The following is a 13686-nucleotide window of genomic DNA, read 5'->3' as shown; positions in this document are numbered from 1 at the left end:
AGGAAAAAAAAGTGTGGTATAGCACAGACCTAAATATAAAACTGAGAACCACTAACATTCTAGAAATCACGAAAAGATGAATACTGTCAGATCCTGCTTACACGAGGCCCCTGGGGGAGTCAAATCTGTAGAGATAGAAAGCTGAAAGCTGGGGGCCAGGGGCTGGGGGAGGAGACAGGGGTTTAGTGTTTCGTGGGGACACAGTTTTCGTCTGGAATGATGGAAACGTTATGGGGACGGAGGGAGGTGATGACTGCACAACAGTGTAATTGTACTTAACACTGCCCTTAAAAACGGTTGAGGTGGTAAATCTTTTTGTGTCTATTTCACAACAATTTTAAAAACATACAAGTGTTCGGGGCTATCAGGGCTACCGGGGCTGTGGGCCCCTCGTGCCCCCCTTCCCTCCCCCTGTCACTGCCCTGTCTGTCCACGCCTCCCTCCCAGTTCCTCAGACACAACCCAGCTTCTGCTCCCAGAGGCTCACAGCCTCACAGCTGCTGTTCTGTCACTGGGAGCTCGGCTTGCCTGGCTTCAGGGCCACCTCCTCTCTCGACAGACTTATTTAAAGGGCCCCACCTGCAGAGAAGGACAAATATCACATGACATTACTTACATGTGGAATGTAAAAAATTTTGACAAACGAACTTATTTACAAAACAGAAAGATTCTCACAGACATAGAAAACAAACTTATGGTTACCGGGGGCAGGGTGGTGGGGGATAAATTAGGAGTTTGGGATTAGCAGATACACACTACTGTATAGAAAATAAACAACAGGGTCCTACTGTACAGCACAGGGAATTATATTCAACATCTTGTAATGTAGAATCTGAAAAGGAAAATGTACAGCTGTGTATGCCGGGCCCACCACACTGCTCACCAGAAACTAACAGAACATTGCACACCAACTAGACTTCAATTTTAAAAAATTAAAAATTAAAAAAAGGGCCCCACTTGGAAGCCTTTCCTAAGACACTGCTTATTTTCTCCTAAATACTTCATTCAAATGTGTCTTCTTTTATGTAAATAGACATCTCTCCAAAGAAGACATCCAGATGGCCAACAAGCACAGGAAAAGATGCTCAATATCACTGATTGTCAGAGAAATGCAAATCACAGCTACACTGAGGTATCACTGACACCAGTCAGAATGGCCGTCGTTCAAAAGTCCACAAATGAGAAATGCTGGAGAGGGTGTGGGGGAAAAGGAGCCCTCCTACACTGATGGTGGAAATGCAGTTTGGTGTAGCCACTTTGTAGGACAGTATAGAGGTTCCTTAAAAAAATAAAAATAGACTTACCCTAAGATCCAGCAATCACACTACTGAGCATATACCTGGAAAAAAATATAATTAAAAAACACACGTGCACCCCAATGTTCACAGCAGCACTATTTACAATAGTCAAGACATGGAAAGAACCTAAATGATCATCGGCAGATGGCTCGATAAAGAAGCTGTGGTGTACATACACCGTGCAATACTACTCAGCCATAAAAAAGAACAAAATAATGCCATTTGCAGCAACATGGATGGACGTATAGATCGTCATTCTAAGTGAAGTAAGTCAGACAGAGAAAGAAGAATACCATAGGACGTCACTTACATGTGGAATCTTAAAAAAGAAAGGACACAAATGAACTTATTCTCAAAACAGAAACAGATTCACAGACACAGAGAATAAACTTATGGTCACCACTGGGTAAAGGGGATGGGAAGAGATAAATGTTGAATTCAAAAATTGGCCCTCTTGGGGAGGGATGGGACGTTAGCTGTCTTGATTGTGGTGGTGGTTTCATGGGTATATATTTTTTTAATGTGTATTCTTTTAAAATCCTTTTTCTTGTCTTAAATGGGGTGGTAGGGTTTCATCTGTCAAGTTCCCTCACCACCCCAACACCATCCCAAAGCCCGGCACAGAGCATGTTTTCAACACGTGTTTGTGAGGGGTGGAGGTGGCAGGGAGGCGACAGCAGCAGAGGGAAGCTTGGGGTGACCGACCAACCTGCAGTGGCCGCTCCTCAGGGCCTGCGTGCATCTCCTGTTCATAGCTCAGCATCTTGGCCACGGAACCGCCTCATCCCGTTCACATCCCACTTCCCACCTCTTCTTCAAGCCCCTCCTCCCACGCCGGCATCCAGCCTCAGGCCCCGGGAAGGCGGGGTTAAGCCATGTTTCCAATGAGCGCAGTTGCCTACTGTACCAGATGCCTCCTGGGAATCTAACAGCTCGTGAGATGGAGCAAGCAGGTCAGGCGCGCTCCTGCATCTCCGCGGGCCCTGTGTGCTCCCACCTGCTTAGACCGGGGACGCACACTGGACTGACTTTGCTGGGCCAAGCGCCCTGGTAGAGAGGGGCGCTCTGCTCTCAGGTTTCCAGGGCGCGTGTCTTGTTCCTCTGCTCACTGAGCTTGGACGAGATAGCCTTCTCCTCTGCACCTCCACTTGCTTTTCCGTAAAAAGAGGAGAAGTTTCTTAGGTGGTTGAAGTGAACGGTGACTGGCACGCCATAAACACCCGAAATGACAGCTGTTCCCACCTCCCAGGAATTTAGGGCTGGGTCAGACGGGCCAGCCTTTCTCGTGGGTGGCTGGGACTGAGCCATGTGCGTCCGGGTGCCGGGAAGGGGCGTCGGCCTCCATGCGGAGGAGGGCCGGGCCGAGCCGGAGACCTTTATGGCGCCTTGGGTTTGGACAATTGCCTTCGTTTGATGTCCGGAGGTTTTACACCTGAGTCAATGGAGAGCCCGGTAAGGCAGCAGTAAACTCTCCTTTTAAGTGGGAAAAGGGCAATCGTGAAAGGGTTGGGGAGGGGGCACCCACCTCCAGACGCCTCTCGGGCAGACCAGTTTTGGGAAAGAGGAGACGTGAGCGTGAGGACCTGGAGAAAGGGGCCCTTTCCGGCTCCCGCCAGAGGCGCTGCCTGCGGGCCTCGCACGGGCTCCGCGCTTTGCAGCCCCGCGAGCAGCCGCCGGAGGGGCGCGCGCCGCCTCGCGCCCGGCGTGTCTAGCTGTACTTGCGCTGGCTTCCAAGGACTTCCGCTACTCACATTAATAAACCCCTTTTGTAATCACAACACTTCCTCTTTCCTGTTTTTAGAGCCAAATTGTATTTTAAGACAAACAATGGTTACTAATGCGGCTCCTCGGTAATCAGCGGTGCCCAGTAATTACAGGTTAAGATGAGGGGAAGGATGGGGGGTGGGGATGTCCCCTGTCTACTGTGTGGCCGGCTTCTGCTGTCTCTGTCGAGGGGTTCAGGTGGAGACCGCTCCCAGCCGTGCGAAGCCCTCTCCGGACGCTCGCGTGCGGATGGCCGCTGCTTCTCCTTCCCTAGTGGCCTCTTTTTTTCCTCCTGTGTGATGGAAGCCTTTGTTCCCCCCATGTACTGTTGATTAAAATTCCTGGTGTCTTTTAATTGAGCTTCCTTCTTGTCCATAGATTTCACACCATTTTTCAATTGGCCGATGGGACAAACTGCAGCACAGAAAAGCTCATGTTCTGGATAAAACAGATCTATGTTTAACACCACCCAGCATCTTCCTTCTCCATCTTTACAGATAAGAGACTTCAGCTTCTGGACTGGTAGCTTAACTTTCCTGGGGTCCCCATTGGCAAGGGAGGCAAATGAACACTCAATGCAGGTCTTTGGTACCAAATTGCAGGCTCCTTGGGCCATGCGGCAGCCACAGCCCCCTGTGTAACTGGAAGAACATTGTTTGGTACATTAAAATAGTCATTCCTTGAACTTGAACTCTGGGTCACCTTTAGAAACCCACGTCAAGGCCCTGTCCCTCCTCTGCATGGGTGATCACTCTCCTCAACCAGAGCTGAAGGCCCCTGGATTTAGGACCCATGACTCAGTGTCCCCACAGCCCCCAGCCTGGGGCAGGGCTACGTTCCCTGCAGTGCTGTCAGGAACAGCCCCTCAGTAACCCGCGGCATCCGCGCGCGTCTCAGTGACCCAGGCCCCTCGCCACCCCACAGTGAGTCCCTGCTTAGAAGCACTCTGGAAGGCTTGAAAAGGGGCAGGCACTGGGCTAGGTAGGTTCTAGGAGCACAAAACCTTGGTCCCAGCCTTTGGGAGCAGTCAGGATGATGGAGGAGACAGCCACGTTTCCTGGGAAATGCCCGCGCTGTGGGGTCTCTGCGCACACCATCCCCACATCTCCTGCCCCCAGGCCCCGACCCTTCTCCTGCAGACCCCGTGCCTGGAGCCAGACTGCTGAGGCCAGTTTACTTCCCGATCCTCTTGGGCATGGTTTATTTTAAAATATTCTTCCAATATGTTTAAGTCAACAAATCTTCTGATCTGGGGTATTTCTACGTGAGCTACAGTAAAACCTAGTAGGAATAAAGCCAAGAAAAACTTTTAGGTGGCCAATAGTTTACAAGAAGCACGTCTCACTTGGAAAGCAGGCACAAAAACACTGAAACTTCAGCTATTTACAGTTAAATTCTAGGCTTACGCTCTTTTAAAAAGTAAGAGTCCAGAACATCGAGCTTGAAGAAGATTAAAGTAAGGCTTTTGCCACTAGATGGAGAAATCACCCCAGTGCAGCACAAGCACGGTCCTGGCTCACTGCTGGGCAGCCTTACCAGCAGGAAAGTCATTTACAAACGCCACGTTGTTCAAACGACTGCGGCACCTAAACCTTACATTTAGAAACTATAGCTTCTTGTCAATTCATTTTACATGTTTGTGCTTGAATCATGTAGGCATCCCACAGTAATCTCTACAATGTCAGCATTTCTACATTCTGTCATCATCCACATTCATGATTCAGCATTGACTCTTTGACTTTCTTGGAAATCATTTGACATCTTTTGCCTGTTTTGTGGCAGTTAGCACTGAGTAAATAAATATATGCCAATTTCACTTCCAGTTCTGCAACTGATTAGATAAAATGTTAAAGTCCATCACCCACTGAAAAGCTTCTCCAAAATGATCTTTATCACCAGCTGTCACAAACCACACGATCTCATTCCCAAAAAGCAGGGGTGTGAGCAATAATTAGACCAACCACATCTTGCACATTGCCTTTATTTTGCAGAAAATGCTTTCTGCTGATTGTCTTTGGCTACTTTGTCAAAAGAAAAATATAAACAGTGGGAGGTTTAACAATACAAGAGATTAGCTACCTATGCTTGAAACAAACGCATCCTAGTTGGCAGAGGCTGCACATTTCCACTTCAGCCGCAGTCTGCCGTCCTCAACTGATTTCATTCTGTCTTTCACAGCTCGGCTGCAACTGTGACACTGCCACAAAAGGGACCTGAAAGCTACTCGAAAGCAACAAGAAAAAGAATTAAAAGTGTGCTTTTTGGTGTCACTAGAGTAGGACCAGTGGAGTTTACAAACTCTGATGTCCCAAGATCATCTATGTGCCGCATGAGAAACAAAATTTCTGGACGTGAGCAAGTAATTTTTACTGTGAATCATGGTAAAATAGGCCAACTGCATGGCCTCCATACTCGAATTCATCTGCAGCACATAAAGGACCCGGGACGGCACTGCCACCACCAAAGATGGGCAAAGGTGGGGGGGGGACGCTTGATAAATAGCAAGACTTGAGTTCCTCCTCGTCCTTACAGTGAGGCTAATTTCCTCCCCTTGCCCCAGAGATGGCCCATCAAATCAACACTTGCTGCCACAACAAAGAAGTCATTGTGTCTTTTAAGACCCAGGGCCCTCGTTCACATGGACGGAGGCGACACTGGGGTCCACGAGGCTAGGAGGCGGGCGTGGGCCGAGGCGTCATACTGGCTGTCGGCAATGTCTGCAGCCGTGGCGGCCCCTTCATACAGTGGGGACCCCGCGGAGGAGGAAGCGGGGACTGGGTGCGCGAGGGGCGCAGAGCGGGCAGCAGGGCCTCGGAAGAACTGGGCTCCCAGCCCGCTGGACATCCCTGCTGTCTGGGCGCCGGGGGGGACGGTGCCGCTGCTCACGGACCACAGGCTGGGGTGCTGACTGCGGCGGAGAGAAGGGGAAACAGACAGGTCAGAGGCGTGGGGTCGGGGTGCCCCGGCCAGCTGCAGGCGGGGGAGGACACCACCAGCACCCGTCTCCCGACAGCTGGGCCACTGGGTGTCTTCCTTTCAAATGGGCCTTTTCCTCTGATCTGTGTGGAAGTTACCGTCTTGTCTATTAACAGGAAACAAAATCATGAGGACGCCAGCTATTTACCTAGGCGTAGCCCCGGGCAGAGCGCTGTTAGGTTTTCCTGCAAAAGACGCCAGTTTTGCGCTCTTGCTCGGAATCCAGAATCCTCAGACACACTGCGTCAGATGCTTCTGTGCGAACTAGCACGCCAGCCCCTGCTCCTCCCAGGGACTCCTGGGGTGGAGACAACACCTAAAACACTGAGCCTGGGGAGGGCACGGCTCAGTGGTAGGTCACGTGCTTAGCATGCACGAGGTCCTGGGTTCAATCCTCAGTACCTCCATTTTTTTAAAAGGTGCCTTTAAAGGACAATTTTTTTAATTAAATAAAAATAAAACACTGAGCAATGGAGAGCATTCTGTCCCGGCCAGCAACTCCTGTATGGGCACCGCTCCCAGAAAGACAGGCACCTGGGGATCAGACCTGGAAGTAAGTCCCAGCTCTGCCCTTCACAGCTGTGTCACGATACCCTTGGTCCGCGACCGCTGTTGAGGCTGATCCCCAGTCTACGAAAGGAGTTGGAAACCGGTACTAAATCCTCCAGTCTTAAGAACATGGACCTGAACAGCATTACATTATGCTCAAATTTTGTTTCCAGAAAGTTTCTTTCTCTTACAGTAGAGTCTTTCGATAAATGAGCAGGGAGGCCGTGCACAGCAGTGGGCTATATTCTTTATCAAGCCACGTCCTGCGCTGCAGATGCATTCACACTCACAAACAAGCCTGAGTTCAGTGAGGGGGGCTGCTCTCCCCACTTCACAGAAGAAGAGAAACAAGATGCCCTAAAACGCACAGGGGGGGCCCCACTGTGACCGCAGTCCACCCCGTTTACAGCAGCTCTGAGTGGCTTCGGGGCCCTTGGAAAGCTGGCTGGTTGCACATTGTTTTACTTTCTCAAGAGTAAACAATTAGATTCTTATTTTAAAGGAATTGTTTCCTAGACATAAGGAATTACGATCTTAGACAAATTTTGATGTTCTCTACATAGAAACTACATTGCTTTTAATGTCAAGACGTCTTATCTACAGACTGTGGCCAGCTTGTTCACTCACTTAATATCTTTGAGCCCATTTCCTGATTAGAAAGTGAGGACTGACCTCTAGGTTTGTTATTTTAGTTTTTTATTATAAAAATCCTACGAAGAGATGTAACACACTTACTGACTGACCTGATTTTTTAAACCAACCTTCCTGTACATAATTTTCAGGTTAATAATAAAATAGTCATCATTCTTTGCAGGTTACCCAGCATTCATGCTCAGAACTTCGGTTCTCTTTCCACAGAAATCCAACGTATTTATTTCCTTAATTTAATAGTGCCTGTCAAAAAAGTTCTGGAAACATTTATTCAAAATTCTCTCCTACTGACCTCAACAACCCTGTACGGATGGGCTGAAGCTGGGGTCATCTTGTGCCTTTTTCTTGAAGAAACGAGGCTCAGAGAGTTTAAAAGACTTATCCATCACATGCTAGTAGTTAGCAGAGCCAGGATAGGGTCCCTGCTTTCCTTCTGTTACAGCCCAGCTCCCATCCACCCTGAGGGAGCCACCCATCTTCCCAGAGAACAGACTGGAGCAGGGACTCTTAACAGTCATGTCACCTGGGATCCGCAGACATTTCTGACTAGTGGTCAAATTATAACTAAAAACCCAGGACGTGAGGTGAAGGGCAGAATGGAGGCCAGTGAATGAGATGGCGTGAAGTCACAGGCACTCAGAGATCCCAGGACAGTCTGCATCCATCCCCAGCTGCACATTACCTGGAGCCCGTAGGAGGACCGGCGTTCGGACTCATGGGGAGCATGCTGGTGTGGGCAGGCACTCCAAGGCTGGACCAGTTGTCATGGGACTGGAGCATGGATAGACATGCAGATGAGTTGTCCGAATAGGCTACCGGATGTAATAAAGTGTCATTACTCATGGAGTCTTCCACAAGCGACAAAACCCCCTGAGATACTGCCAAATACTACCAGTAACGGGCTACCCAACATGGACAGCAGCGCTGTGTGTGACAGTAAAGACAGAAAGCAAACCCACCAGCCTGCTTAACCGGTCATCAAAGGCTAATGTTTATCATCAAATGTGTGCATTTGAAGATACATTCCAGTAAACCCGGGCTTTTTCTTTATCATTAGCTCAGTGGCTGCCCTGTAAAAATGGAATCCTACAGTCACATGAGAGGGGATTAATTACCTTTAAAAATAAAATTGAATGTAGCTTTAACCTGCCTTTCCCCTAAGGGGTTATTTCTGAAGAGTTAAAAGGGCTTTAGAAACCATTACTCTGAGCAAAATTTAAAATATGATCTCCTAGCCTCTAGGTGAATGGCTATTTCCTTACCAAATAAACTCCTTTCATCTCAAATCAGCTTTAATTGCTTAATTGTTTTATGGTGTTCATTAGCTTTTTCCTTCCTTCTGGAGCCAGACAAAATGAAGTCCAGGCATAGATGGTGTTAGAGAGAGCGCGGTGCAGGGACCATCACGGGCTCGTCCAGTGTTCACGGCGCTCAAGGACGCGTCAGGGGCTTCTTAAACCACAAACTGCTGGACCCACCCCTGGTGCTTCCGACTAAGTCGGGGTGGTTTCCAGGTGATGCTGACGCTACTGACCTGGGAACCATACTTAGGAAACATACTGTGTCTAGTCAAGCCATTGATCTCTGCACCTGGCTGACCCAACGTCACTTTAGAGGGGTTCATAAAATACCCAAGTCTGGGCGCCCAGACATGGGTCTCCATTCTGGGAGTAATAACTGAGTCACATTCAGCTCCAAAAGCCCCTGTGGTCTGGATGTCTCTGTGGTCGAGCCAGCAGTGATGAGGACGTGCAATCAAAGTCCCTCTCGAGCCACTAAAGATCCAGCCTCCGGGACCCTGCAGGCTGCCTTTCCCTCCCCAGAAGTGTCCCGGCCACCCCAAAACTCCTTTCCAGTCAGGACTTACTTGGAGAATTGTTCCGATGTGCGTAAGGGCTGGGGTAGGGGGATGGACGGTGGCTTCTCAGGGCCGGGTATGTTTCACAGCCGTGCGTGGAGGGAAGTGAGAGGGGGCCTCCGAACTGAGGGTGGGAGGTGGCAGGTGGACACAGGGTGCTGGTTCCAGGAATCAGCCACCCCCCTGCTGTGAGAAAAGAGTGCTGAGTAACTGGTGTTTGCAGCACCTCCATTACTGAAAGGGCGGGAGCCCTGAGGCCAGGGAGCTGTGGGCCTTCTCCTTAGGATTCGCGGACCACCGAGCACCCAAGCCAAGTCTTCAGGCAGCATGGGAGTCAGCTCCGCACTAGCGGCCCCAGGCTGGCCAAGGTTTCCAAACCCACAGGCCCCTGAGATAACCCGGGAGACCCAGCCTCAGCCAAGCCTGATGCTTCCTCAGCTGCTCTTATTCAAAAATCCTACTCTCCCCCCATCCTCCTGGCCTCTCATGGGATGTTCTGCTCCATAATTAGGTCAGTTCTCAGGGCCTGACTGCTGAGCTTGAATAAAACGTAAAAACAGACACGTTCAAGACACACAAGGGGAACCAGGCAGCTGAGTCCCCATGTCCCCACTTCACCCTAGCCCCAGCCCCACCCCGTCACACACGGGAGTGCTTGTCCCGGCCCGTGGTGCCCCACGTTCTGCTCACTCCTCTTCTGCCTCAGGCTTGCGCTCGCCTGCCTTATCCATCAATTGGAAAATTGTTCCAGCACAGTCCTGTCCTCCTGTAAAAAACCCACTTTCTTCTCCACTCTTTTTTTTTTCTTCAAACTTTCTTTTTTCATTCAGAAAAGCAACCTCTAGGAGGACAAGGACTCCAGCTCCAGCGCCTGAACTGCACACAGTTCTTCAGACACCATGTAAAGGAGGGCGGGCGGGATGGGGCCGCAAAGCCGGGGCCCCTCACGCTCCAGAAAGGTTGTTCATAATCTGCTCTCTGACATGGCAGCCTGCGAGCCACTTAGGAGCACTGTTTGCCAAATTAGTCCATAAAATGGAAGGAAGGAAGGAAGGAAGGAAGGAAGGAAGCAAGCAAGGGAGGGAGGAAGGGAGGAAGGAAAAGGAAAGGAAGCAATTGTTTGAGGAGGGCACCATGCTGGTTCATCCAGACTTGAAGTGACAGCAAGCACTAACTTTTCCGTCCCTACAGTTGTCAATCATTTATCTCTCAGAGTCCCTCCCTGAGTGCGGAGGAGGGCTAGACAAAGCCTTTTCTCCTAAAAGACTCTGCTGTAGACCTCCGTTACTTTGCTCTGGCTCACAGAACTCCTAAGGAAGCTAGACTTTTTTAAGCAAACTTTTCCCATCCTATAGCCACTGTTTCCAGCATGAGCTGACAGGTCATCCTTGGATCAGAAGCAAGCTAAGGGGAAAACCACACGCTGTCAGAAGCATCATTCCAAAGATGATCCTTCTGTTTTCAACCACTAACAAAAAGAGAAGCCATCTCAAAATGGACATAAGAGCTGCTCTCTCTTCTTGCTCAACACAGCAGAGTCTAAACACCCGCCAAGGACTCAGTGATCTGTCCTAGCCATGGTCGGAGCGGCCTCGAAGAAAAGCAAAAGAGCCCAGGAAAATTCTCCCCAGGCTTCTCTGTCAGGAGCTCCATGGGCTCCACGACCCCAGGTGGGGCAGAGGCTGAGAACCAGTAGGTTGAAGACCAGTAGAAACGCAGCCAACAGTCAACACATATGGCTTGCATGGCAAAGGGCAAAGTGCTCCCGCCACACCCAGAAACTGCCTGCTCTGTCCCCAGCTCCAAGCTCCCAGCTCCCAGCAGTCTAGTCCCCAAAACAAGGTGTGTCTGGGTAGACAGAGTGCAACAAACCGTACATTGGGAGTACCCAGATTGCTGGCTGTCTCCGGGTTCTTCCATCATATCTTTGTGATCACTTCTGTCAAAAAAGTGGATTGAATTGTCAAGAAGGAGAGCGGCTAGAAAATAGCACGGCAGTAATATTTCATTTTTCTGCATACTTCTTTGCCCAAAGGGAATATAGTTAGAATTCTCTCACCTTTCCTTTGCATCAAGGAAAGCTTTTGCAAATGGATTGTATTTAATTTTAAGAGCTGTGATCTGAAAAACAAGAAGTTGAGTTTACTAGTACATTTCTATATGGTCAGAGGATTTTATTTGGCACCAAGAAATTGGGAACCACCAGTAACCCCTCTAAATATCCAAATATAATCAGACTTCTTTCCAAGTATGTGTTTCTATTTGGATCTGAAGTAGCCGAGTAATCATAATATTTTCTAAAGAACAGCACATTTATAAAAAGTTTTTAAATGCTAATTTTCCGAGTGTAATTTACAATAAGCTTAACCTACTGCTGACAATGTTCTGTGTGCATACATCAAACAAATATGGCTCAAAACATAACCTAGGGCTGCTTGGCAATAGTGAAGGCGAGTTCTAGTTGGTGATCAACACTGACAACTTAACCAGCTAATCACAGACTGTACTTTGGGGTCCGACTTGGACATAGCTTTACAGGCACGAACCTGTATTCTGCATCTGGTTGATTCTTCACACTGCGTGGATTTGGAGGGGTGCCCCCGGCCCTTTCAGGAAGATTCCCAAAGTGAGGAGAGGCCTTTTCCTGAAGTTTTGTTCTCAAGAAGCCCTCACAGTACTTCACCTCAATGTTTTTACTCATCTTTTCATTTTGAGCGTTTTAGTGGGTGCTTCTAGTTTTAGATACTTTTGTGGAAAATTAAAGGGGGAAACTGCTTTAATAATGACTCATTTTAAAGCTTTTCTCCCTTCAGTCCCAATTTTATAGTTACGATAAATTACTTGAAAAGACACTAATGACCCCACAAAAGACACAATCTGTATTCGCGCCAATCTCTGCGACTCAGCACCCGCGACACAAGAAGGCTACGCGACACAGGAACGCTGCGCGCGCCGCTCACCTCCTCGTTCTGGTAAGCCGTCACAGCTATGAACTGCGTCTCCGGGAAGCAGTGGCTGGTGATCATGCGCTGCGGACCCCCAACTCTCACTATGTGGATTCGGGGCTCATACTTGTGTAAGGAATTCAACATGATCTGACAGAGACACAAACCGGCAATGGTGGTCATCAAAGTCCTTCCGTGAAGACAACCAAACACCCATTTGCCCTGCTGTTGAGGAGAAAAATACATTCAAGGTGCAGAAAATCTCTCAGCTCGCAGGAAAATGTCTTCACTGTTGAAGTTGGCAGGTTTCCCATCAAATGCTGCTCCCACGACTAGTTTGCAAAAAAGGATGTGAGATGCTACACGCCGTTAAAAGCAGCGAATGCTCATGGAAAAATGCTTTGACCAAGGCTTCCAGGGCAGCTAAAGGCACCTTTAAACGCCTGCGCGCGAGCCTGGCTTCCGGGAACACCAGGTCTCCCAGAAATGATCCTCAATCCAAAACTAAAGACCTTTCTGTGGAAAAGGACATATTTACACGTGTGTTCAAACTTCAAGCTGTAGATACTACACGGTGGGCATATCTGGCTCTCAAATGACGCTTGACCGTCAAGGCTGAGGTTTTCTCTGCCGTTAGGAACGCTGAGGACTAGGACGCAAAAGTTACCCCGAAGTTTAAGACCTGCTTGAGTGTTCAAAGGGGAGGCTTGGCGCCCCCTCCCCGCTCTCCAGGCCTTGGTGTTACTGTCGTCAGGTTACTATAAACAACACCAAAGGCTTAATTGAGGAAGGCAGATGTCACCTCCATGCAGGCAGCGCCCTGCCAAGGCTCCACCGCAAGAAGGTGCGGAGTCGTGGTGTCCTCGCGCCGTCCCCCGCCCCCACCCTTCTCCCGCCCCACCCCATCACACCTACCTGGCCTCCTCCGTTGAGCTTGTTGGTGAGCTTGACTTTGCTGAAGGAGACCGGCGCCTTCATCCAGTGCGCCCCGAAGTTGGGCGAGTCGGGGTGGATGTAGACGCAGCTGGGCGCCTGAGGCTCGGGCTTGCCCCCTGGCACCCACTCGCCGTTCACGTACTTCCAGCGGTGGTTGTCAGCAGCCACGAAGTCCAGCAGGAAGGAGTACATGGCGTTGGGGTCCAGGCCAGACACGTTCACCTTCAGCACGGGGAACATCCTCCTGGAAAGGGAGGCGCTCAGCAGGAGGACCCGGATCTGACCGTTAGCTCCAAGGCGGAGGCGTGTCAGTTGGAGCAATGAGGAGTCCCCTCGGGAACTTACAAAGAGACTCCGGAGTTCCCCGCTTCCCAGGACCCTCCTAGATCCACAAGCGTCCTCTGCGCTATCCCACGGCCTCTGGAGGCCGGCGGGAGAGGACCCGGCAGAGGGTGGCAGCACCCGGGCCAAGTCGGCCGGGAAGGCACGGGTCGGGAGACTCCCCCAGGAGTCCTCCTCCCCAGATGAGTGAAGATTACACCAAGAGGCTCCAGAGGAATAGAGGCCACAAGGGTCTGTTTCCAGCCTGAGCGGAAATGAGCAAAAAAAACTTCCACCCGGAGAAAGTGTGGCACAGTGCGGACCTCTGCAGCCGGCGCCCGGCCCGCCCGAGTGCGTGGCGCGTGCCCCAGACCCGGCCGCGCGCCTA

The 13686-nt window shown here is 50.1% G+C and overlaps 1 protein-coding gene across 2 annotated transcripts in view; it reads right to left on the bottom strand.

The window, feature by feature from the left end:
• Nucleotides 1-5027: 5027 nt before the first annotated feature.
• The window catches only part of TBXT (T-box transcription factor T), a 62212-nt gene continuing 53553 nt past the window's right edge, over nucleotides 5028-13686 (bottom strand). The window contains exons 7-13 of one of the 2 annotated variants that reach the window (XM_045513321.2): nucleotides 12957-13221; nucleotides 12057-12191; nucleotides 11156-11217; nucleotides 10974-11035; nucleotides 9106-9282; nucleotides 7921-8050; nucleotides 5028-5970 (exon numbers count right to left, since the gene is read on the bottom strand). In XM_045513321.2, the coding sequence (XP_045369277.1) occupies nucleotides 5697-5970; nucleotides 7921-8050; nucleotides 9106-9282; nucleotides 10974-11035; nucleotides 11156-11217; nucleotides 12057-12191; nucleotides 12957-13221 (1105 nt within the window). In that variant the 3' untranslated portion in view covers nucleotides 5028-5696. Of the gene's footprint in view, nucleotides 5971-7920; nucleotides 8051-9105; nucleotides 9283-10973; nucleotides 11036-11155; nucleotides 11218-12056; nucleotides 12192-12956; nucleotides 13680-13686 lie in introns of those variants that run through there. The other variant, XM_074368027.1, reaches the window with a different exon arrangement.

The sequence above is a fragment of the Camelus bactrianus genome, chromosome 8 (assembly GCF_048773025.1).
Source record: "Camelus bactrianus isolate YW-2024 breed Bactrian camel chromosome 8, ASM4877302v1, whole genome shotgun sequence".
Taxonomy (NCBI): Eukaryota; Metazoa; Chordata; class Mammalia; order Artiodactyla; family Camelidae; genus Camelus; species Camelus bactrianus.
Note: the sequence above shows the minus strand (reverse complement) of the source record. Positions and strands in the feature narration are given on the sequence as shown.